The sequence below is a fragment of the Pseudochaenichthys georgianus genome, chromosome 23, assembly GCF_902827115.2.
Source record: "Pseudochaenichthys georgianus chromosome 23, fPseGeo1.2, whole genome shotgun sequence".
Taxonomy (NCBI): Eukaryota; Metazoa; Chordata; class Actinopteri; order Perciformes; family Channichthyidae; genus Pseudochaenichthys; species Pseudochaenichthys georgianus.
Genome location: NC_047525.1, coordinates 19,694,411 through 19,719,804, shown reverse-complemented (window position 1 = coordinate 19,719,804; position 25,394 = coordinate 19,694,411). Strand labels below are relative to the sequence as shown.

At 41.2% G+C, this 25,394-nt stretch overlaps 1 protein-coding gene across 2 annotated transcripts in view; it reads right to left on the bottom strand.

Moving 5' to 3' along the window:
* The window catches only part of tafa5a (TAFA chemokine like family member 5a), a 182,243-nt gene that overhangs the window by 68,836 nt on the left and 88,013 nt on the right, over positions 1-25,394 (bottom strand). For both annotated transcript variants that reach the window (XM_034112339.2, XM_034112340.2), the window contains exon 2: positions 12,564-12,713. In XM_034112339.2, the coding sequence (XP_033968230.1) occupies positions 12,564-12,713 (150 nt within the window). The remainder of the gene's footprint in view (positions 1-12,563; positions 12,714-25,394) is intronic.

The window sequence follows — 25,394 nt, the reverse complement described above, 5'->3', positions numbered from 1 at the left end:
TATAAAAAGCGCTCCAGTCTCCAATCCCACACACCCAAGGATAAGCAACCCCCCCCAGGCTGCGGTGCCCATCTGCCTGCCCTGTCCTGCCTCTCTCCCTTTGACAAGGCTCAGGGTCATCAGTCTTCAGTCTGTGTCGCATATGTATGAAACAGAAAGAGAAAATAGAGAGAAGGAGTGACATTACAGATTCACCACAGGACCATCTTCTTCAGCCCCGTCCCTCTGGTTGCTAACTGGCTGTCGGAGCTGACATGGCATGTTTCCCCAACAGACCGTGTGGCCTTCTCCTCTCCTCCCCGGATCAAATCAAACCAGTGGGCTGATGCAGTATGATTGGAGCTCTGGTACCGTCTAATAGCCCAGAGACTGAGCCTGACGCCTGCTGTTGTCTCTTTCACGGCTTGATACGCAATTCCTCATGTGCAGGCTACCCAGGGATGAGCATCCAGCAGGATAAGAGTCATTTTGATCTGCTTGGAATGTAGCTTCACAGATATGATAATGGCAGATCCTTTACTTAGGTAGCAATACTCCACTATAAGCCAAAGTCCTGCGTTCAAAAGGTTACGAAAGTATAGTCGGAAAGATGTACCTAAGGCATCGAATTAAATGCGTTTGTAAAAGAAAAGGCATTACTTGAATTGATACTTTTTTCATGTGTCTAATGACAATGGGAAATCAATGAGAGAGGGATGATGGTTACATCGATTCGTTTTAGCATCTTCCAGCTCCTTGTTTTGTTTTTTCAGCACACAGATTTTCTTTTTTCGTTCACTACCGCCGCTCCAATTCAACATTTTTCAATTTTCATTGAAAAATGTCTCTCAAAGACTGCCAACACAGCAGAAATACACCGTTAGCAACAAGCTAATGAACCAAACGAAGCATTTAGCAGCTCAAGACTTTCCCTCAGGAGTTAGTGGGAGATCAATAAAATAATTGAATGTCTCACTTACATTCTCAAAATGGACAGAAACTACAAAAAACTGTATGTGTATTAAAACGTACAATATTTTCCTTTAAAATGGAGGGAAAAAATAAATATCAGCTGTTCTCTTGAACCGATCTCTGAGTGAATCTTTCCTTGTACACATGTTTTTTCGGTATTACCAGCAGACTTAAAGGTGGGGTAGGTAGGTAAGTTTGAGAGACCGGCTCGAGATACACTTTTTGTTATATTCCATGGAATGCTCTTAACATCCCGATAGCAATGAATATCTGAAGTGCTTTGACAAAAGATCCATAAAAAAATATCATCTGTGGAAGCCGTACTGTAAAAAGCACGACCAATCATCTGAGCCGGCTAAAATAACTGGATGGCCTACCTGCCTGTCAGCCTTCCATCTGTGCAGAAACTTATCTCGTGCCCTCATTGGTCATGTGCGCGTTCGTGTGTGTTGGAGGAGGGGCTCTGTAAGGAAGTGGCAGATTTTTCCCGGCTGTGTATTTTCAAATTCTAGCGCACTCGAGCCGGTTTCTCCGAAATTACCTACCCCACCTTTAAGCCTTGCACAACTGGTCCCCTTGAGGCTTTCATCATGTAAGCATCCCAACAATAGAAGACCAAACTCAGCCTTCACCTAAGGCGCTGACTCCCGCTGAGCCTTGACCAGTGACTGTCAGCTGGCTCCTCCACCTCTCTGGATGTGAATGCGGGCCCTTTCTGCAGCTCTGTCAGACTTTCCAGCAGCCGGCACGAGTGTGTTACTTTCCGTGTCTCGCTAATGGCCTCTTTCGGTCTCTCAGCCTCCTAATAAGAATCAATATTGGCTCTCTTAAAAGTCATCATGCACAGAGGTAAAAAGGCCCAAGAGCATGAAATTGCAGATGAGAGAGGCTGTACTTCAGCAACACTAGGCTGCGATATAGGCTTCAAATGGGGAGAGCCATTGAAGACATACAGTAGAGAGGCAGAAAAAAAAGCTAGAATGGTGGTGGAAAGAATATAAATGGAAAAAGGGAAAGGGCCAAAGAGAGAAAAACATTACATGCTGCAGAGATTTGTGAAGCTTTTGTTGTCTTTTTCTTCAAGCTACTCATCAAAAGGCACAGCTACAAAAAGCTTATCATGTCAACGGCTTATCTCCCATCTCATCTTTTCACCTCCTCAAAGCAATAAACACACGTAGAGCACCTGCAAGATGGGGAAATGCACAAGAACAAAGAGGAAGACTTCAGGACGCCGCAGCACTCCTCTGTTTTCATTACCACACGCTGTCCCGGAAGCCAGGTGAGCGCGCTGATTGAGCTATGGATTATCCCACATGCAGAGTCTGAAGCATGAAGGACACACGTTGAGGCGGCCGAGGCAGAGGCACATTACAACAGAGAGCAGACCTCAAGGACTCCGGTAGATTAAAACAGATTGAAATCCCATTTGTGGTGTTTGGGGTCTTTAATGTCAGCTTTCTCTCCTGCTCCTCGCTCGATTTACGTGTCCCTTAAGTGAGCCGAGTCAAGAGTCTGAATAAACAAATAAGATTGCATTTGCGGAGACAAGCATCTCACATTTGCATGGCAATAATATCAAGCTGTGGGCAGTGTAATATGAACAGCAGGAAAGCTGCAGGCATGGTTATGGTTTGTTTTGTAACACTTGATATGACTCCCATGCAAAGCCTACTTATAACACGGTGTCATAATAGTTATAATCACTCTTAACGATTCATAATGATTCACAATATGCTTCATGATTCATAAGGCCAAGAATCAAGTGCCATCTTGTATTGCAAGAATCATAGTATATTACAATAAACATTGTTGTTGTGAATTGTGTTTAGTCCTGCAATTATGATACATGGTTATAAGTTACTATTAATGATCTTTGTTTGCTTTATTTGAGCTAAAACAATTCAAATAAAGATTAAAAAATGTTTTATTTATTTTGTGTGATTTTTGTTATAAAGCTTGTAACTATAGTTTTAAACTCCTATAGGCAGGTTATAATGCATTATAAGTGTATTTATAATGTAGTATAGACATGTGTTCATATAAATGATAGGGAAGCAATTAAAATGGTAATTTACTATTTAATTGCATTTTTTAAAAAGCCCCAATTTTTTTTTAATAAAGGTAAGCACGAACGTTAAAGTAGCAGAACATCTAAATATTAAATTACAAGTATGCCAGAGTTGTACTGAAGTAGATACTCACATCTTAAGCTAGCTACCTTTTACTCTCTATGCATCCATTTCATACCCCTCACAAAGCATGCTGGGTATGGAAGAACAGCGAGAGAAGAGACTTTTGTTCCCTGAAGACAGATCTTCTCCTCTCCCAGGGTGGTACACTGCCTGGAAGGAAGCTCAAGTCAGGGAACACAAGTCCCCCAGCGGCATGAATGTCTCCACCGATTGTGACGTGATTGGGTGCATATTCCTTTTTAAAATGGTACTTTTTCTCCAGTATTCTGTGAATCCTACTGCCCGGAACTGGCTATACACTGCCCAGCATGACAATTAACGACCCTTATTAAATTCCCACCTTTGACTGACCTACTGTAAAGCCTTCAATCGACGTGTGTGTATTGGAGCTGTGGGAGTTATCAGAGGCACAGCAGACTCACACAGGTCGAAATTCAATCCCACTGCCTCCCTGATGAAGGCTGCGGAGCAAATGACCACCATTTTATAATTAATGAGAATTATAAAATAAAAATAAACATGCATATGAGATTTATAGCTCGTGAATTTTATTATCATCATTTTTTTGGATAAGGAATCAATTAAACAGAGTTTAAATGATAGGACTAAAACAAATATCTGTGTATTAGCAGAAAGCCCTCCTGGGCCTCTGAGGTCATCTGGTAGCAGCATGCTAACTCTTCCCAGAGTCCAAATTAACATTATGATTATGACCCGTTTATTATCTAGTCCTCTGTTTTATCTCTTCAATTTCTTTGAGATGGTTTAATTTGCATCTTAATGTTTTATGCTTCATTTCCTTATTTATAATAATAAAGGATGTCAAGCATTTGGAATTGCTTTTGTGTATGAAATATGCACAAATAAACCTGCCCTGCCCTAAGTTCATGAAAGCACATTTTATCGACTAAACTCTCCATTTATACATATTTGTTTTGGAAAAATCACCTTTATGAGTTTCATTTTCAGGTTCTTTTTCTTTTTCGCTGTGCACAACAGGCATCCACCTGCGCAGGTCTCTAAAAAGTCAGCAGATAAGCGAAAGCTCTCTTCACAGAAAGAGTATCAAGCCCGCACAAAATGCCACGGTACTCCATGGAGGCCAAGTTGTGAAAAATACCTCCTGATATCATCTGGATACCGTAGGGTTTATGCAGCATTCAACTTATTTACTGGCGGGAAAGGCACACTTAAGGACAGCAGATTGACTCCGCAGTGCAGAGAGCATGTGGTCATGTCTTCCAGATCAGATTGTTCTTTGTTCGGGCTCAGGCAGAGCGCACAAATCTCAGCGGGAAGCGGTTTGGCTAAAGAAAGAAATTGAATTTGAAGACAGTCTCCAATGTCACATTCAGCTGTGCCTGCCGTATATGTACTTGTATTAAACCTCGTTCCACTTACACAAAGCCATTCCTCATGCGATCAGCAGGTAGAGGCAGTAAAACAACGCTGAGGATAGGCAGCTCGTCCAATCGGAGACAAAACTGTGAAGGCGCGGTTGAATCGCGAGGAAAACAAGACATCCAAAGGTACAGTTCGCTGCAGGTTATTCCAAACTAACAGAGATGTTTTTTCTGCCGTCACCTGTGCACATAACCCCCCCCCCCCCCCCCGGGTTGGAGTCTACATCATGTGACACAGAGTCAGTGACAGGCACCCTTAGAGTCAATGAAGATGTCACAAAGAGATGAAACCACATTCTCTGAGCTTTCTTGAAATGACTACAGAAATGTTTTAAAGGAAAGAAAAATCTTCTTCATCATTAGATAAATATCTTAGGAAGCCATGGCAACAACTAATGAGGCTCTTTTTTCATCTATACATAAAGCTCAATCTTGTTATTATTATTATTATTATTATTATTATTATTATTATTATCTTTGAAGCATCTCGTCTTCGCTGACCTGTGAAAACAACACACTCTCACTCCATAATCGTCCAGGAGCGACGTTTGGTCAGTGTCCGTGGCGTGCAGTTGTGACGCTCCTAGGCTCCTTCAGCTTCATAAAGGGACGCAAATAGCTTTCAACTGATTACAATGTATTCCCATCTGCGGCGGGATTTGACGCTCATGGAAGCACGGCATTCGTTTGTGTCGACTGCCCTTAAAGGCAATGTGAGCGTCCATTCTCATTGGATAACGGAGAATTGTACACCCGGAAGTAAGTATTCCCCTTACTGTCGATTGATTTTACAGTGATATCTGCACTACTCATCGACTAAAAAACACCAGATTATCCTTGTTAATTACACAACATTGATTGGTTTAAATTGTGTGCAATGCTTTTGTATTTTTCCCCTTCGATTCGGAGAAACAAATATTTTTTCGGAGTAAAGGATGGCAGAAGACACTACACTACCCAGAATCCCCAGCTATCGTTTGGACTACACCATGTGCTCTGTTTGACAAACCCTGTGATAGTCCTCAAGCTCTGTGATTGGAGAGTGTGCTAAGAGGGTTACGCCGAGCCTCGAACAGCACTTGAAATGGCACGGCAGACTGTCCAAAACTGGATTTGAACGGGTCCACCGCGTCCCCCCCTCCCCCACCCCGTCCCCAGAACTACACATGCTGGCTATTCTGTTTCGCAACATGTTCTCTATCTATGGCACGTCTCTACTGGGAGTTGTAGTTTTAAAAGATGTTTTCGTATTTCCCATAATAAGAAGTTGCCAGTATTAAACTGTGTACATCCCAGGAGGTTTAGGGGACAGGTAACACTCACATTTAAAACATATAATTAATAAATGGGTGAAAATTGCTTGTGCCCATTATGGGCAGCATTAATATATACCCACATGACAGCTAAGGTCAGAAGAGCTTTATTTAACAGCTGGTCTTATGTTTGTGACCCCTGTTGTTAATTGATAACATTACATTACATACATTTATATTTGAGTGTTGTATGTTTTGTAATAATGGATCATCGATCAGCTTAAGATAAGATATACTTTATTGATCCCAAGTTGGAACATTTGCGTTACATCAACATGTGTAACAGTTAAATATGCAGTGGTGTTTATTTGTAAATCATTTAGTATAATCACACAAATTCTGTGTTTTATATTTAACAATTCTGTGTTCTTTATTTATTGATTGTTCAATACCTGACAAGGCCGGAGATGAAATATCTACATACATCTTATAAGAGTATAATACATTATGTATAATATCAGTTAAAATAAGTGCTTCAACATAGTTAACATTGCTGGAGGTATGCACACATATTGATAGATGTCTTGTAATGCACTGTTGAGGAACCTGCGACCCAAGTTTTTCATTCAATGCAGAACTACACCATAGTTGTGTAGGCCTATATGATATGTCAATACACCTTAGAAAATCTTGAAATCTTGAAAGGGATGTGCAAAATAGTCATTATATACAGTCTTTAATTAACTATTAGTAGAGAATAACGAGTAATGAATATACTTTATAGGGATCCTATTAGGGGTGGGCGATATTGAAAAATATGTTATCACGATATTTTCAAGCAGTATCACGATAGACGATATATATCACGATATTTTTTCATGTCGGTTATTATGGTTATTTTTCAAGTTACTTAACAGTACAAGCACCTACAAGGTAACAGAAACTAAAACCAAAAGGAGTAACAGACCAAAATAGCATTTCAAGCTGGTTTTATTTCAGAAATGAATCCCTGAATGAACAAGTGAGCAGTGAACATCAATAAACATGAAAAGGAGGGTAAAACATAACTAAGTAAAACATAAAACATCAATGAGGAAAAGTCAGTGCCAAACAATTAAAATGTAAACTTTAGAGTAGACTTGAAGTGTAATAAAATATTTAAGCATAACTGAAGGGAAAAACATAAAACGCCACCGCGTCAGTTATGTCTTTCCACCGTTTGCTAGTCTTTTCATAAGGAGCCCCTTTATGAAATGCCTGCCCTATGGTTGTTTGTTTTGGTGCAGTCGCTGCGGTAGATTGTGCATTCACACGCGGGGGACCTTGCACTCAGTCTCTGCATGCTCTTTCTGGTGCTTGCGTTTGAGGTGGTCTCGTAAGCCCGACGTGTTGCCATCTGTCGCTTTGAAATTTCTTTTTTTGCACATTTTGCAAATTACATTTGTTTGCTCCGTGTCTGTTGTGTTATATCCCAAATATTTCCATACCACAGACGTAGAGTTATTTTTGGGGACTACATCTAATTCTTCTACATCAGAATCTGACTCTCCGTCCATTATTGCTGTGTGTGCAGACTGCCAACAGTGTATTTTCCCTGGCTGCAAAGAAAGGGGGTGGGGACTTTGGGAGCGTGTCAAACAACTCGGACTGAACGAAAGCAGAGGTGCGCTGACATTGTGAAATCGATCGGGCTTGATATATGGTGAAATTAAAATCAGTAGGTGAGGCTGGGGGAGCGGGAGGGGAAGAGGCTCTCCGTCCGCTGTCATAGCCCCCTGCGCCGCGCACGGAGAGCCTCTTCCCCTCCCGCTATTTTTTTTTTCAAATATATATATATATATATATTTTTTTTATCACGATAGGACGATATCTCTGAAAAAGCATATCGTGGAGACCTAATATCGTCACGACGATATATATCGTCATATCGCCCACCCCTAGATCCTATTAATATCTAATAATAAAAATAATGAAATTCAATAACATGCTTTAACCACGAGGTGTCCCTTTATATCAGCTGTGCACCTTTATGGTGTAAATACAGCCTATCTACCAATTGGATCAAATATAAAAGTGAGCCGAATTAATACTGCAAGGAGACGTATTGTGTGAAGAGAAATGTAAGATGTTGTTTAATGGCTGATATATTTATGATCCACGTCACGTTTTCAGTTCCTCATGTTTGTCTAGAAGTCTTCTCATCAGGGCTCTATAAATACAGAACTACGGCAGATATGTAATATTTAATGCAGCCGAACCGTGTATTACAATGCCGTTATGTGATGACTTTCAAAGAGAAAAGCAAGCACACTCGGAATAAAGTATTATTATTTTTTTTTTTAAATGTTTTCGGTCTGTTTCCGGTATTTGTTAATAGGCTTGTTTGAGACAAGCAAGACCTGCGCAGTTGCGATCAACGTCTTGCTAGTGCGTTGCATGATGGTTAGTCATTTTGTCCGACTTGCTCTGGAGGCTCGCCCACATGAAACTTTGAAATCTCGCGGGACAAAGACGCCCGCAGCCTTGAGAGCGAGGCGAGGCGAGTTGGCGCAGTTGCTCTCCACGAGCTGCGGAAGCGAAATGCTTGATGGGAAACGCTCATTGGTGGTTTTTACCACGTGCTGCTGATGAAACTCTCCAATTGGCTGGCAAAAGTTTGTTGTTGTTTTGTGTCAGTTTTACGTCGCCACATCCATTCCCATTTTTCATCATTGTTCCACAATGTTTATCATCATGAAATTAATATCTATATATTTTATACTATACTGCTTACCGTTTTCATACTTTATATATCTTAGCATATTCATACACACTGTTCATACTGCTCACAGGCTGATATCTAGTGTATTCATACCCCACTGTTTATTCATCATTCAATTCATTCTATATGTTATTCTGTAGATTGTGTACATTACTTTCCACTTCACTGCTTGTTGCACCTGGTTAGAAGTTAAACTGCATTTCGTTGTCTCAGTACCTGTAATATGTGCAATAACAATAAAGTTTCTCTTTAAGTTAAACCAAATCATTAAAATAAAATCTATTGTAATGTAATGATTTGGTTTAACCTTATTTATTGAATACATCATTTAAAATGGCAAGATTAAATCAAATTACATCCATGTTGTACACATCATAAAGCTTAAAGTGGCAGCTAAAGAATTAACACAGCAGCAGGTCTGTTCAATGCATGCTCATGAAGCTTCATGTGTGCGGATCTGAAGGGACTGATCATTTGTAGCCTGTCCACCTATCAGTTTTGCAAACATTAAGAGGGAGGAGCATTTCTAATTATGGAACCCAGTCACTGGTGTGGTTCATCATCATGACTGAATTAACAAACCTATATAAAGCAATGGAGATCACCTTTGTCTACAGTGGGTAAAATGGAATTTCCGCCATTGCAAACCCAGCCAGTCAAGCCGACTCCGAGTCCGAGCTGTCCGACTTAAGACGAGCTTTTTGACACCTCCCCCGGCTGCGATCGGCTACTCTCGTCTACTTTCGAGGCGAGCTGCAATGTGTCTCAAACAAGCCTAATGACGATGTGCTGTGAGATGTGAGACTGGAATTGCACAGGGGAAAATAACGTAGGCTATCTTTAGATGCGGATTTTGTTAAACTAATATGTTTGCGCTGTGGACCAACACTATACATTGACGGGGAAGGGGGTAGCAATAAAGTCGATAGCAGCGTCCCTAGCAACCACCTTGGTAACAATGAAAACGTTCTATGGACGCAATTTCCTGAAGTCATCTTCGTAATAACTAGCAAACTAAAGATCATGTACATCCACTGCACACATAATCTGAAATAACAACTCATATTTCTCGCATCAAATGACATCAAAACGCATTTTAATGGCCAAACTAACTTTAAAATAGGCATTTTCCACCGAGAATAAAACGAAGTTCGGCCATGTTTTTTTTCTTGTGCAGGGAGACATTTGAAGATCACGTGACATAGACGCCAGCCATTGGAATGAATGGTGAAAAAAAACGGGGTTTGTCAAACAGAGCACATGGTGTAGTCCAAACGATAGCTGGGGATTCTGGGTAGTGTAGTGCAGTGGTTCCCAAACTTTTTGTGCCCAAGGCACACCAAAGGACAAGTAAAAATCTCAAGGCACACCTATTGTGCAAAATAGCCCTTATAACACGTGTTATCACTCATATCATGTAAAATATCTGTAAATGTGCATAATTATTTACTAATGCCAAATAAAATGTGACAAAGACAACTATATTACTCATGAAATATTTATTAACGAAATATTTCAGAAATTAATTTGAAACGTTATCAAATTAGGCTTCATCAAAGCAGCAACACACTCATTTAAACCAGACAGGTCACAACATTAAAAATGAGACAAAGGAAATTCAGCACAGAGAACTGTCAATGCAAGGAAGCTGCATTGTCCATGGTCCTGAACTACAAATTATAAATGTAACATTTCAGCAGAGATGGGGTCATTACTAAAAAAAAGTAATATATTACATATTACATATTACTTTTAAAAAAAGTTATATATTACACTACTTAGTTACTCTAGTGTCTTCTGCCATCCTTTACTCCGAAAACATATTTGTTTCTCCAAATCGAAGGGGAAAAATACAAAAGCATTGCACACAATTTAAACCAATCAATGTTGTGTAATTAACAAGGATAATCTGGTGTTTTTTAGTCGATGAGTAGTGCAGATATCACTGTAAAATCAATCGACAGTAAGGGGAATACTTACTTCCGGGTGTACAATTCTCCGTTATCCAATGAGAATGGACGCTCACATTGCCTTTAAGGGCAGCCGACACAAACGAATGCCGTGCTTCCATGAGCGTCAAATCCCGCCGCAGATGGGAATACATTGTAATCAGTTGAAAGCTATTTGCGTCCCTTTATGAAGCTGAAGGAGCCTAGGAGCGTCACAACTGCACGCCACGGACCCTGACCAAGCGTCGCTTCTGGACCAAGAGATCTTTCTCTGTTAAGCTTGGTGACTTTACATCCTCTTCTGCCCCCTTATCCTGTGGAGTTCCCCAAGGTTCTATTTTGGGGCCTATTTTATTTTCCTTATACCTTCTCCCCCTTGGACTGATTTTTAGAAATTATGGCGTCTCCTACCACCTTTATGCGGACGACTCCCAATTATATCTACCCCTAAGAAAAAACACTAGCTCTCTGATGCCCCTGGTTGATTGTCTTAATGACATAAAGGCCTGGATGGCGCTAAACTTTTTAAATATAAATGAAAGCAAAACGGAGGTAATTGTGTTAGGACCAAATGGTGATGTCCCTTCCATTGACCTGGGTTCCCTGCAACAGTATGCAAAACCCATGGTCACAAATCTGGGTGTCAAAATCGACAGTGCTTTTAAATTAGATAAACAGATAAACTCTGTGGTTAAATCCAATTTTTATCACTTGAGGCTTTATCCTTTTTAAACTTTGAGCGTGTAATTCATGCTTTTGTTTCAACTCGTTTAGATTATTGTAATGCACTTTATGCCGGCCTAAATAAGACTTCGCTGGCCCGCCTGCAGCTTGTACAAAACGCTGCGGCGCGGCTGCTCACAGGAACCCGCAAGTTTGACCACATCACACCAGTTCTGGCTTCGCTCCACTGGCTTCCTGTCCATTTTAGAGTCCATTTTAAGATTTTATTGTTTGTTTTTAAATCTCTTAATGGGCTGGCCCCAGAGTACATCTCCGACCTCTTACAGGTGTACACCCCCTCAAGGGCTTTGAGGTCGGGTGATCAGCTGCTGCTTGTAGTCCCAAAAAGAAAGAAAAAAACCAGGGGAGATGGAGCGTTCTCATCGGTAGCCCCCAGGCTCTGGAACGACCTGCCCCCTCATGTTAAATTGTCGCCCACTCTTGAAGCTTTTAAGTCCCGCCTAAAAACCCACCTCTTTTCCCTCGCTTACCAGTCAGTCTGAGCTGTGTCTTACCTATTTGTATGCTTTCACTGTCTGTCCATAGCCTTTATGTGCCTTGTATTTATTCTTATGTGTGCTTTTTTTTTATCTATTCGTGTAATATTATATTTTATTATAATGTTATGTTCATTGTGAAGCACTTTGGCAAACCCTCTGTTTTTAAACTGTGCTATATAAATAAAGTGGATTGGATTGGATTGGATTGGACGATTATGGAGTGAGAGTGTGTTGGTGAAAACTATTCATCTCTAAATTTGGTGATTTTAATTAAGTGTCACTTTACTTACTTAAAGCCACAGAAAATAACGTTGTCACTGTTGAAAACAAGGTTGTTTTTCTTGGATCGTGAAATAAGAAGAAGAATGAATAAGAATACAAAAAACACCAAAAGAATATGAATGGGAGTAAATAAATAAATTCAGTTATTTGTGACATGATCCCACCTGTTGGCGGTGGATTCAGAAACCCCCCCTGCAGCCACGCTTTTTGAAAATGATTCAACTGTAAATAGATTAGCTGCAGGCTTTACTAACATCATAAACACATCCTTCGCCTGTGATCTTCTCTGCTCGTAGGTTTATCCACCTTAAGCTTCTTCTTAAGAACATCAACCCCTTAGCTGCCCTGATGCTGTGATTCAACGCATTGCTGTGGCTGAATTTTACACTTAATTCTCTTCATGTACTTCAACACGGACATAATCCAACATAAAGGATGAACACACCTCCTGAAAAAACCTACTCATGTTTGAGTATAATTCACTGAAGTGGCCACTAACTAAACTAAGCTAAGCTAAGCTGGGCTCCCTCCCCCTCCTCCTCTTACCGTCCACACAGGCGGGTCTGGCTCTTGTAGTCCCGGCGATCTGGCCCTTCTTACAGGCGCAGCGGGCCGTTTGCCTGGCGATGGTCCGCCGTGGTTGGCTGCTGTCCCGGTCCAGCGTCACAATCTCACACGTCCCCGCTGCCAGCTGGCCTGGAAAACACATTGCACCATAGTATGTGAGGTCAGAGGGATGAAATCATAAACAGGGGAACATAAAACTAGTCTGTTTCTCCTGTTCTGTCACAGGTTCAGTGCTCTCTGTTTTTGGGAATCCTATGAATGCTTAAATTGGCACGAGACAAAAGTTACCACATTCAAATGAGTGGGGTTCACTGGGGACACTGTCACTGTCTTTAAATACTGTACAAGATGTTAACACAGGCTAGGAAATTGACTCTGGTCCGTTTAAAGTGAGGGTTTGTACGTTTTGCTGTACAACAGCCATTTTTGCCACATTAACAGAATAATGATATTCCTACTTTCATTTAAATTCCTAAGCTTCCCTTGAGCAAGTGGTTTAATTACTTGGGCTAGTTAACATCTAGAACAAGCTAATTTGCTAGCATTAGCCACCATAAGATACTGATCAAGTTAGAGAAAATCTGTGGTGTATTGAATTGAGAAAGGGTGTGTTTCACTGTTAATTAATTCAACTTTTTCTTTTCCAGGGGTAGATTTATGTTATTTCCTTTTTCACAAGTAAAATGTTCTCACTTTAATTAACTGATTGTATACAAGGAAGGTAAACAATGTGATCCCAAACAAAAAAACAAGCTCAAATTAACGATAGCTGTGACCACATACAAGCAGAGCTGGCCGCCTCTGTTCTGATTGGTCAACCACTTAGAGATGTCCCGCACCGTACCCTATCACGTACTATGTGTTGGAGCGCTATCCAATAGAAGTGCAAGTGTTACATAGTAATGTCACTATGTAAGAAAAAAACAAAGCACTACAAGCGAGGTATTTCAGGCAGGAGAGGGAGGGGGGGGGTATGTCAGAGAGAAACGTCATCTTGAGAACTTTGGTGTTTAGCCTTTGCAGACCATTTAAATGCAAATAAACCTATAGGAAAGGGAAAAGCCCAAAAAGCATAACAGGGCCTCTTTAAAGAAATACTTTATCCAACCTTAATCACAATGGAGAGGTTTTGAAGATACTGTCTTGATATGTTCACATCAATGTCAGACTAGAGGTACGTTCTTAAAGGTTGAACAGACCCCAGAACAGAGGGGCCACTGCTGGGGTAATGAGAAGCTCACAGGTGTGACTGTGTGAAGGGACTTTAAAAGACAATGGGAAATTACTTTTTTCACCTACCTAAAGACTTAGGACCAAAAGCTATTTCTCATTAAGGGCCATGTTCTATCAGCACCCCTCTTTGAAGGTAAAGTGCCCATTAGCCATGAATGAAACACATGAATACTGATGAACTTTGTAATTGCTGCCAAGGCCCCCCCCATCTTACACACAAATGCTCGATGTATTCAATCAGGTGACCTTCATCCTCGTAGCCGGACCCTTGCTGCTCGCAAATTAACCTTTGTCTGTGTGTGGAGGCCCTCGGGTGCTGTCCTGCAGAGGCTTATCAGGATCTAATTGTGATTGGCAAGAGGATGGAAGTTGTGATTAAATCTGGACTTGAGTCCCGGCCACTTGGGTGGCTGGCTTAATGAACTGAGCTGTGAGGGGTCACACCCGGGGTAATGGGGGATCTATCAGGATGTATCCGCACTGTGGTGGCCCTGGCCACAGATAGAGGACATGTCTGAGTTAATATAAATAAACTTGGGTCTGCATATGAAGGGGGAAAAAGGCCAAACACCAGATATTTTACAAAAGTCACGCAACTAGAAAATTAACTTTTTTGTTAAACGTTTTTATCTATGTAAATGGAAAATATTTATGTTATTATAATATTATATGCTCCTATGTCTTATATGCTAGTACTGAGATACCCTAAACCAGTGGTTCCCAACCTTTTTTCCCAAGAGCCCCCCCAAATGACTCCTGTTGGAAGTTGCGCCCCCCCCCCCCACACACACACACACAACAGCGGTAATTAAAGTTTAAAAGTCTCAAAAATGCTACAACTACTGTCACAAACTAGATGAATGTGAAGTATTTTGTTAAAGGAAGATGAAAGCGTAATTAAGGAGCACTATTGGAGTGACTCAAAACGATGCAGAGAAACTAGTCCATGCATTTGTTACTTCTAGGCTGGATTATTGTAACTCTTTATTATCAGGGAGTACCAAGAAGTCAGTCAAGTCGCTTCAGCTGATTCAAAATGCTGCGGCTCGTGTACTAACCAGAGTTAGGAAAAGGGACCACATTACTCCTGTTCTGGCTGCCTTTAATTTAAATTTAATTTAAAATTCTTCTTCTCGCCTACAAATCCCTTAATGGGCAGGCGCCATCTCACCTTAAAGAACTCATTATACCCTACTGTCCTACTAGGGCATTGCGTTCCAAGAATGCAGGGTTGTTGGTTGTTCCTAGAATCTCTAAAAGTACAATGGGAGCCAGAGCCTTTTCTTATCAAGCTCCACATTTGTGGAATCAGCTTCCAGTTTGTGTTCGGGCGGCAGACACCCTATCCGTTTTTAAGAGTGCGCTTAAGACCTTCCTTATTGATAAAGCTTATAGTTAGGGCTGATTAGATTCAGCCCCTAGTTTTGCTGATATAGGCTTAGTTTGTCGGGGGACATCTTACTTCTTCCTTCTCTCTGTCTGTACCTGTGTACACTCATGTTCCGATTAACCTAGCTTCCCCAAATGTCTTTCTTTTTGGTGTCTATATACGCTGGGATCCGGAGTCATGGATGATTCTGTGGTCCTGTGTCCTGGATCGCGAGCGCTGGATCTTGAGTCGTGGCTGTGGTCCTGGATCATAAGTCCTGGATGGATTACCTCGTGGATTCATCTTCCTATTATACACACATGCATTTCCAAACATCTGGACTACCTATGTTGCAAATGTATTATCTTTTCAATTTACACACGGCATCTATTGCACGTCTGTCCGTCCTGGGAGAGGGATCCCTCCTCTGTGGCTCTCCCTGAGGTTTCTCCCATTTTTCCCTTTAAACTGGGTTTTCTTTGGAAGAGGGTCTAAGGACAGAGGGTGTCGTATTGTCATACTGATATTCTGTACACACTGTGAAGACCACTGAGACAAATGTAACATTTGTGATATTGGGCTATATAAATAAACATTGATTGATTGACTTTGATGGTTATTGGACTCAGGATTAATTCATTTGGATTCCCGCTGTATGAAGAAATTAAAGGACGGCGCGGAAGTGGAAACAATTCACAAAGGGATTAAACTGTTTAAAACACATGCTCAAAGTAAGCCGGATTTTGCCGATGTGTTTATGTGGATTCAAAAGTCGTAAATAATCTACAAAATGGAGGAGACCGATCTGATCGGAGCAACTGTGACAAATAATCCAACTGAAACCGGCATGGACAATGACTATGTTTTAAAAATGCGCTTATCCAGATAAGCCCGGGTTGGACACTTTACGGGCAGAAGGAACATTTCTATTAAAGAAACAATTATACATTTCTGTCTTTTTATGCCTTTAATAGCTACTAACTTGAATTGTTATTCAAATTAATTAATCAATTATTTTTGATATTTTATTGTAATGTAGAGACAAGGCTTTTAGTGACAATCATGTATTGCTTTACAATTATATGTAAAAAAAAAGTCTAAATATGATATTTGGCCTCAAATCATCTGAGGCCTGGCGCCTGCCCTGCGATCTTTGGCGCCCCCCTAAGGGGGGCGCGCCCCCCAGGTTGGGAACCACTGCCCTAAACCAATAATGCTGTATATGAATATAATTTGAACATGCATACAACAATTCTACATTGAAACGTTGATAACCATACGCAATTTCAACTTTTAATGAGCTTAACATTTCATATTTATCATAAGAAATAGATTTTTAGCAAAACTTAGCAAATCATGTACAATGTGTTGGAGCACTCGCGACCTCTTGGGTGTTTTAGCCTTTGCAGACAATTTAAATACGCAAAATCCTTTATAACACACTACAGGAAGATATAGAAGGAGTCCATTTGAGGCGTTCCAGGCAGGGGGGTAGTGTGTGGGAAGAACATGATAGGGCCTCTTTCAATGATAAGGTAATGAGAGGTTGTCTATTTAAATGTCAACATACTGACTCAAAGTGGTCAATTCATTTGAGCACAGATGTGTTGTTCATAATGTCCGACCCCATGAACCTCTAGCCATGTTTATCTGTACTGCAGTCTCAAGCCAGAAGCCACACATTAGAGCCACATACAGCTCTAATACAACTCTTCCAATAGTAAGAAGGGGAAGTGATCACAAATGTGCCTTTACTTGGAAACTCATGCCAACAAATCCAATCTGTCATGTATTGTGCACTTGGGAGATCTAGACCAACCCCCCCCCCCCCCCACCACCCTTTCCACTGCTCTCTTCCTCTTCCTTCACAATGCTGGCTCTTTTCTCCTATAACTCCCTCTTGCAACTCTTCTGTCTTCTCCGGGTGATGCCAGATAATGACTTGTCATGTAAGCCCTTGTGTGCGTATGTAAATCTGTCCATGTGTGTGTGTATGTGCGTGCGTTCACTTCCTGCATCCTCCCCCACCCACCATCTCTGCAGATCATCTTCTTAGATGCCTTCTTCCTGCTTCCTCTCTTTGTCAGTAGCTTCTCCTTTGGAACTCTTCCATTGCAAGAAGCTGAAAAGACTTTCTGGATGTCTTATGTAACCGCGCAGATCGCTGTGGCGCCAAGGTACCATGTGTGAAGTCAACATGCTCAAAGACTGGCAGATTTGACACTGCACGATTCTCTGATGAAATGTAGGCAATTAATGAGCTCCATCGAGTCAAGAAAGAACAACAACAAACAAGGGCCCTGCTTATACTGTCACAGCTGTAGGTCCAGAGAAACTGAATTGATTTCATTTTGATGTTGTTGTCTTGTAATGTATTATATAAAACTGCAATGACTGATAACGAAACTTTTAATTTTGAACACAATAAAGGAATATAATAATTGTGCTCTGCCTCATAAATATTTGTAGTTGCATTCTCTCTAATGGCATTGTGCTTTAGCAGGTGTTCTTCACAGTTAGTGTGTTGTTGATACCACTTCTATTGTTAATCACTGTATTTTCCAAATGTTGACGCACAATCGTTAATCAAAATTGTCAAATTGTTGTTGTATTAGATTAAGTAAGGCAAAACCATATTTCCACTTGTTTTTAAGCTATTCATAATCAAAGTCATGATAATTCATCAAGACTAAAATCCACAGCCATGCTTGTTCAGAAAGTTAGGGTTAATAAAGTTATTGTGATTCATTCCAAGGGGAAACATTTCATCGTAATTCGTTCAAACTCAAGTCTGAGATTTCACTCAAAGCCAGAAATATCATAGGATATCCCAAATTAATTTTTATATCGTAAGTAGGGGTGCAACAACTAATCGACTTAATCGATTAAAATCGATTACCAAATTAGTTGCCAACTAATTCAGTCGTCGATTCGTTGGTGACGTCATCAGGTGCGTTTACGCGCCGTTAAACTACAACGTTATCGGTACTGGGGACATTAAAAAAATATATGTCATGTATTATTGATACAAAAACATTATATCGCAGTCTTAGTGTGGCCAGCTCGTTTCTAATATGCAAAAAGACAAACAAATGCGTCTATGATGTATTTTCGATCAGACGAGATCTCTCTCCCTGGTCTGTGTGGGAGGGGGCGGGGCCGTTTACACACACGCGGCTGCTACATGCAGCCACACACTGCGGAGGTGGCGGAGAGAACGCGCTCCAAGGTGTTGTTAAACTTTACCCGTCTCGATGCTCGTTGCCAAAAGTGCAATAAGAGTTTAACATGTAAGGGCGGTAACACGATGAATTTATCTAAACATTTAGCAAAAGTGCTCCACATCCAGACGGAGGAATGCACCGGGTTCCACTGTCTTTCTAGCAGCTCTGTAGCCCCGTCCACGAGCAACGTTTTCACGTCAGGTGTTCTGTATGCTAGCAGCAACACACGGAGTTAACTCCATTATACAAACATAATGATTAGAGGAAACTGAGTTAGTTAGTTTGTTAAAGTTTCAGCTATTCTGTTTACAGTTCTGTCATCACATTATTTATTATTTGCAACACTGTTGTTTCTTTTGATGTGAAATATTATTTATTTAATTTAAATGAAAAGCAATGTTCATTTTGTAAACAATTTGTTTAGTTAATTTAATAATATGTATTTTTTAATCAAGTATTCATCTTTATTGTCTTTATTGTTAGTTTCCACATGCCTAAAACAACCTCAAGCTAAATCTAAAAGTTGATGGCTAAATAAGAGCGCTTGAGAAATTGTGCAAGGCGTAATAGTCCGAATAGTCGATTAATCGTTTCATTAATCGATAGATTAATCGACTATCAAATTAGTCGTTTGTTGCAGCCCTAATCGTAAGGGACCCATGCATATTGCTATAACATGTTGGTGCTTAATCATCCAGTTGATGTTGGGACATTTTGTTGAATAAAGGGAAAGTCTTGCTTTCTGTTTGTGCTAGAGGACAGTCATGGGTGACCAACATCAGTAGGAGTCATTGTCTGTGAATGTATGTACTACATTTAATGGCGATCTACCATGGATGTAAGACAAGTAGATAATGTGTTGGAGGCAGGACCTCGTTCATTCCTATGAAAGTTTCCCAGTGACGCATGAAGCCAAAGTGGCTGATTGGCGGTGTACAAAAATACCCATATCTAGACCCATAGCATGCCCATTTCTTAAGCCCCGCCTCCAATCCGCAGCCAAGGGTAATCTTGGTTCAGTTAAATTAATGGAGAGAGAAAATATTTCTGGATTCTGACTATAAGTGCACTTTCCCTCTAATGATTGAAATAAGGCCCATCAAAGTGTCCATACTGGGTAGTTGATTCAGTTATCCTCTGATTTACATGTGCATTTTTTCCAATGTAAGTCAATAGGAGAAGTATTTTTGGGCCGAATGACGTCAGATATTTGGGATGAAAGTCCGTAGAGACCTGCGAGAGAGAATTTGAATTTTAAACAAGTTGGTTTCTGCTGCAAGCATACTAGGTGTTGTGCAGTCTTTCTAAATATTATGTAGGAACTTGAGGAAAAGCTGGTCTCATCCCCCCAGTAAAGCAGGAGCCGAATCCATTTTTATTTTGATAAAACAAATTGCCCCAAGCTTCCCCATGGCTGATACTGCAAGGCACAGTGCCAGGGATACTGCGTATATGCAACTATTATACAAAACTAAACTAAATGAAAAATGAACTGAAGTAAACCCAGGAAAGTATTGCTCTCTTTGTTTGACTTGAGGGGTTTTGCAAAAAGAAGCTGAGAAAATGTTACACTATACACAGTTCTTCCAAGGCAGTTTCCAGATAGCATGACTTCGCATTTGTTTAAAAAAGAACTCCCATTTTTGCTCGGTAGCTAAGCTAACACAGAAAAACAGGTTGTTCAATCTCTTCACCGTCATTCCGCATACAAATTGGACTGTGAAGAGAGGAAACAGTAATACTGTTTTCTGGAATAGCCTGCATAGTGGGAACATTTTAAAACTGGCAGGTGTTCTCTTGTACCAGTAGCGCTATGATTTATCATCACCCTTATCAGCCTGTTGTGGAGCAGTTGTCAGCATGGCTGGCCAAATGGCTGATTAAAATGTATGTGTGGCCACCCTAGAGGGAAATGAAAGCTCCGACTGTTGCAGAAGATGGAATCATGAGGTGAGCGTACGGCTTAATACTACGTAATGTTCCTATGCTTATTATTTTACCCCCTTTCCTCAGCACATTACCATTGCTCGAACGCAGTGGTTCTCAAACTTTTTCTGTCAGGCCCCCCCTTTGGAGAAAAAAAAAAGTCGGGCCCCCCCCAACACAAATAGTCAGGCTCAGTGGCGGCGCCAGAGACTTCTTTTGGGGGTGCTGTGAGGTAGCTTGACGTTTCATAGAGGGTGCTCAAACATTTAGGGTTTCCCATTAATGTACCGGGCGCTACAGTGGAATTTTCTACTGCAACATTCCCCACGCACATACACAGTGTTCCCGCAACTGTTACAATGAAGGCTCGATAATCAGCTCACGGCATATAGGTGTAAGCAGGGGTAAAGTGCTGTCATATAGTATTTCATACCTGTTTTTCATTTATTCTCTTATTTTTTTTATATCTATAATGATCATATAAACGTGTGCCTCGGAAATAATTGTTTACATTAATGGTGACCAAAACGTTTGAGACCCACTGAGATAACACTGAGAGAGTCCTATAGCTCACTGAGTCTCTCAGTCTGACAGGAGAGGACTCTCCTCCACCTTGTTGTTGAAAAAACTCCTTATATCCGTTATCGTAGCTCGCTAGTACCAGAAGCTAACAACAACGATCTCCGGTACCGGTGCGCTCTCTCTCGCGCACACAAAATGGCTTGTTCCACACACACACAAAGCCGAGCTTGAATGAAACACAGAGACCCAGACGTAATAGTACTGCATCATATTATTTTCGAATCAATAATTTTTCAATTTATGATTTTTTCTTTTTTTTATAATAACCATATTTCCTCCTGGTCTCTCGCGCCCCCCCCCTGGCATGCCTCTGCACCCCCCAGGGGGGGCGCGCCCCCCACTTTGAGAACCACTGCTCTAACGTAACAGGCGAGGGTTGCTTGGGAGTCTGTGGGAGGGAAACTCCCTTTTGAGGCAACAAATCCAATGTAGCCTTTGCAGACCATTTACATGCATTACAACCTATATAACACTCTACAGGGAAGGGAAAACCCCACGATTACATTACATTACATTACATTGCATTTAGCTGACGCTTTTATCCAAAGCGACTTACAATAAGTGCATTCGACCAGGAAGACACAACCTTGAAGAAAACAGAATCATATAAGTACATCAGGTTTCATAGAGCCAAGTATTTCAAATGCTACTTAACTGGCTATAGATAAGCCAGTCCTTTATTAGTATATAAGTTCTCTGTTAGCAGTTCTTTGTTAGTAATTCTATCGCTCGAAGTGGAGTCGAAAGAGATGAGTTTTCAGTCTGCGCCGGAAGGTGTGTAAGCTTTCTGCCGCCCTGATGTCAATGGGGAGCTCATTCCACCATTTTGGAGCCAGGATAGCAAACCCACGTGTTTTTGCTGATGGGAACTTGGGTCCCCCTCGCAGCGAGGGTGCAGCGAGTCGTTTGGCTGATGCAGAGCGTAGAGCACGCGCTGGGGTGTACGGTTTAACCATGTCCTGGATGTAGGAAGGGCCAGATCCATTTGCAGCATGGTAAGCAAGTACCAGTGTCTTGAAGAGAATTCTAGCAGTTACCGGAAGCCAGTGGAGGGAGCGGAGGAGCGCAGTGGTGTGGGAAAATGTAGGAAGGTTGAAGACCAGACGAGCCGCTGCATTCTGGACGAGCTGCAGAGGTCGGATGGCACATGCAGGTAGACCAGCCAGGAGGGAGTTGCAGTAGTCTAGGCGTGAGATGACGAAAGCCTGGACCAGAAGCTGGGTCGCTTTCTGGGTCAGCTGGGGACGCACCCTCCTGATGTTGTAAAGCGTGTATCTGCAGCAGCGGGTTGTAGCAGCGATGTTTGCAGTGAAGGACAGGTTGTTATCTAGGATCACACCCAGATTCCTTGCAGTCTGAGTCGGGGAAACAACAGATGTGCCAATGTTGATGGTCAGGTCAAGAGTGGGACAATCTTTTCCCGGAAGGAAAAGCAGTTCAGTCTTGTCAAGGTTGAGCTTGAGATGATGATCAGACATCCACTGAGAGATGTCAGCTAAACAAGCAGAGATGCGTGCGACGACCTGGGTCTCTGAGCGGGGAAAGGACAGAATTAATTGGGTGTCGTCAGCGTAGTAGTGGTATGAAAAACCATGCGGGCTAATGACAGATCCGAGCGAGTTTGTGTACAGGGAGAAGAGGGGCCGCTTTAACCAGAACACAAGGCTTTTCTTAGACATTACTCATCACATCCTAATTTCCAAATATTTGATAGATGACTGCGGGGGACAATGCACAGCATTCTGGCAGCCCACAGGGGCTATGTTCCTATTCCAGACAGACCTAAAGTGGTTTAAGCCATCAACCAAACACACACCCACACCCTAACAGAAACACTGTGATCTTGCTGCCAGGGCTAAAAATATGCAGTGTAAGGTGAGGACCATTAAATGCTGAGATATAACATATTGATTTGTGTATTAAGCAAACAATGGTGGCAATGGTGTCTGTGAGGAGCGGAATGACTTTGGTGGTGTGTGTGAGTGTGTGTGTGTGTGTGTGTGTGTGTGTGTGTGTGTGTGTGTGTGTGTGTGTGTGTGTGTGTGTGTGTGTGTGTGTGTGTGTGTGTGTGTGTGTGTGTGTGTGTGTGTGTGTGTGTGTGTGTGTGTGTGTGTGTGTGTGTGTGTGTGTGTGTGTGTGTGTGTGTGTGTGTGTGTTTTTCTGAGAGAAAATATGAACTATAAGGATGACGAATGCACAAACTGCTCTCTTCTAAATATCAGAAAGATTCATGTCATGGATTGAGCAAACAAAAATGTTCTTTTCACAGATTCTCCATTTTACACAGAAACACTGCATGGCAGCTTGATGTGAACCAACATCACATCTGTTCTGCTAACGACATTTGTTTGGGTACATGTCAGAAATTGCCAAGCTCAAGTGCTATATTACTCCAGCACGCTACAGCTGTTCATAAAGAGAGTCCGGCGCCAAGACTGCAATCCTGAAATCCTATTTTGAATCCAAACGTTGCATTAGTAGAACCTAGATGTCATCCCTTTACCCTGAGGGCTGGCGGGCTGGTTTTTAAATGAATCCTTTTAACAAGCCTAATCAGTGGCTGGAAGAGACGGCTGCACAGCATGTGGTGTAACAGGAACGAGAGTGGAGCAGACAAAATGACTGCTTCAGGTGGAAGAGGAGTGGGATGATGTAATGCCTGAACATAACCGGAAAAACAATCCACACTCGAGCACGAGGAAACCGGGGTCCAGGAACATGAAACAGGCTACTTCAAAAGCAAGGTTAGTGGTTTTCCCAGCATGTGGTTCTAGCTTCATATTGACTGGACAGATATGAGTCTGTGATTGTCATTTTAAAGTTTAATCAAGGCCCATACAATGGATAAATATGACAATAAGAATATTCCATTATCTTGCATTGATCAGAGCTAAGATTTTAATCGACATAACTACACTGTAGCTATGTACGTATGACAAATAAAAGCCTTGAACCGGATGATGTTGAACCAGATTCAAATCCCTTTAAATGATCCTCCTTTACACTAGACATCCATTTCCTCCGTCCAACACTGATTGAGTGACCAAAAATTCATCTTAAAGCCAGCTTGGAAATTATTAATGCCCTGCCCATGCAGCCATGAGTCAGAGAGAAAAGTTCTGGATTCTCATCGGGAGCGCTGTCTCATGAAGGCAAAGAGAGAACTGTGGTCTGACTGGTCTATTTTGGGTAAAGCAAGAGTTCCTCGCTTGCTTTGTGGAGCTACTGAAAAAAAGTGATTTGATTTTTCTTTTCTGCCCTTTTTTTTCGTAAAAATGCTTGGGCAAGCAGCAACCACACAGAAGCACATACACACACTAAGGAATAAACACCCGCACTTATAAAAGAAAAGAAAGTACACTGACAGCATAATAAATATGCACATTAGTGAATGTTGCCATGCAACCAAAATGTCTTCTAACTCCTACATGATTTATAAATACATATTGGAATCCTGACATGTTCTCAACAGGCCATTTAAAGCAAAAGACCATAAGTATATGATACAGAGCTTTCATTTGAATTGGTATGGAAACGCAATAGTTTATGGGCTACTTGCTAAACATTAGCAAGCTGATGTTAGCTTTTAGCTCAAAGCAATGATGTACCTACAAAGAAAAACTTTACAGAGGGCTAGCATTACTGAAGACTCAACGTTTTGGATACATAAAAGGGAACAAATGGATAAAAAAAATACACAGTGATTGTTAATAATGAAGAATTAGTTACGCTTTTCAAATACAATGTTTTTCTGTTTCATAACCTTTTTCAAATCTTTGTTTTTTTTTTACATTTTCTAGACTTTTGAGACAAAACAAGACATGTGAGTGCTTTGGACTTTAGAATATGCAATGGTTCTTTCTTTAATGCTTTCTGAGATTTTTAGCAATGTCTTGAAAAAAAACCTGGCAACCTCGCCATCTTACTGAGAGCCAATTATAAGCCCATACTTTTGTTGAAGTGCATTCAAAATACATTCAGAGGCTTTTAGACAAATTCTCATCAACCTAATGCATGTTTTGTTTCTATTGCATTGACTCATGCATCAAACACATTTAACCAAGTCCCCATGTAACTTAATAGGGTTTTTATAATAAACCTAGGGCCTTTTTTCCTACTGTGACCTTGTAAAGAATGGTGTTTTCCCATGAGACGCCCTCTTTCCTCCAGCATTAGTGTTTTAGAATAATGAACTCTGCTTAATAACAGGGTGTTGGTTTGAAAAAAATGAATAATCATCAATTAAAACGGCGGGAGCAAAGGGAAAACAAATGACCCATGTAACCCTTGGTAACGCAGGAAAGCTTTTGTGCATACCCCAGTGCTGCTTAATTCGCTGCAATTATGCACATTGTTCTCCCCAGAGGATGCATCAAAACAGGGCAATGAAGTCCTTTAAATGTTTCTATGATTTCCCAGACAAAGAACCCCTGGATGAATGTGTGAACGCCAACAATCTTTCTCTTTTTGCACCCT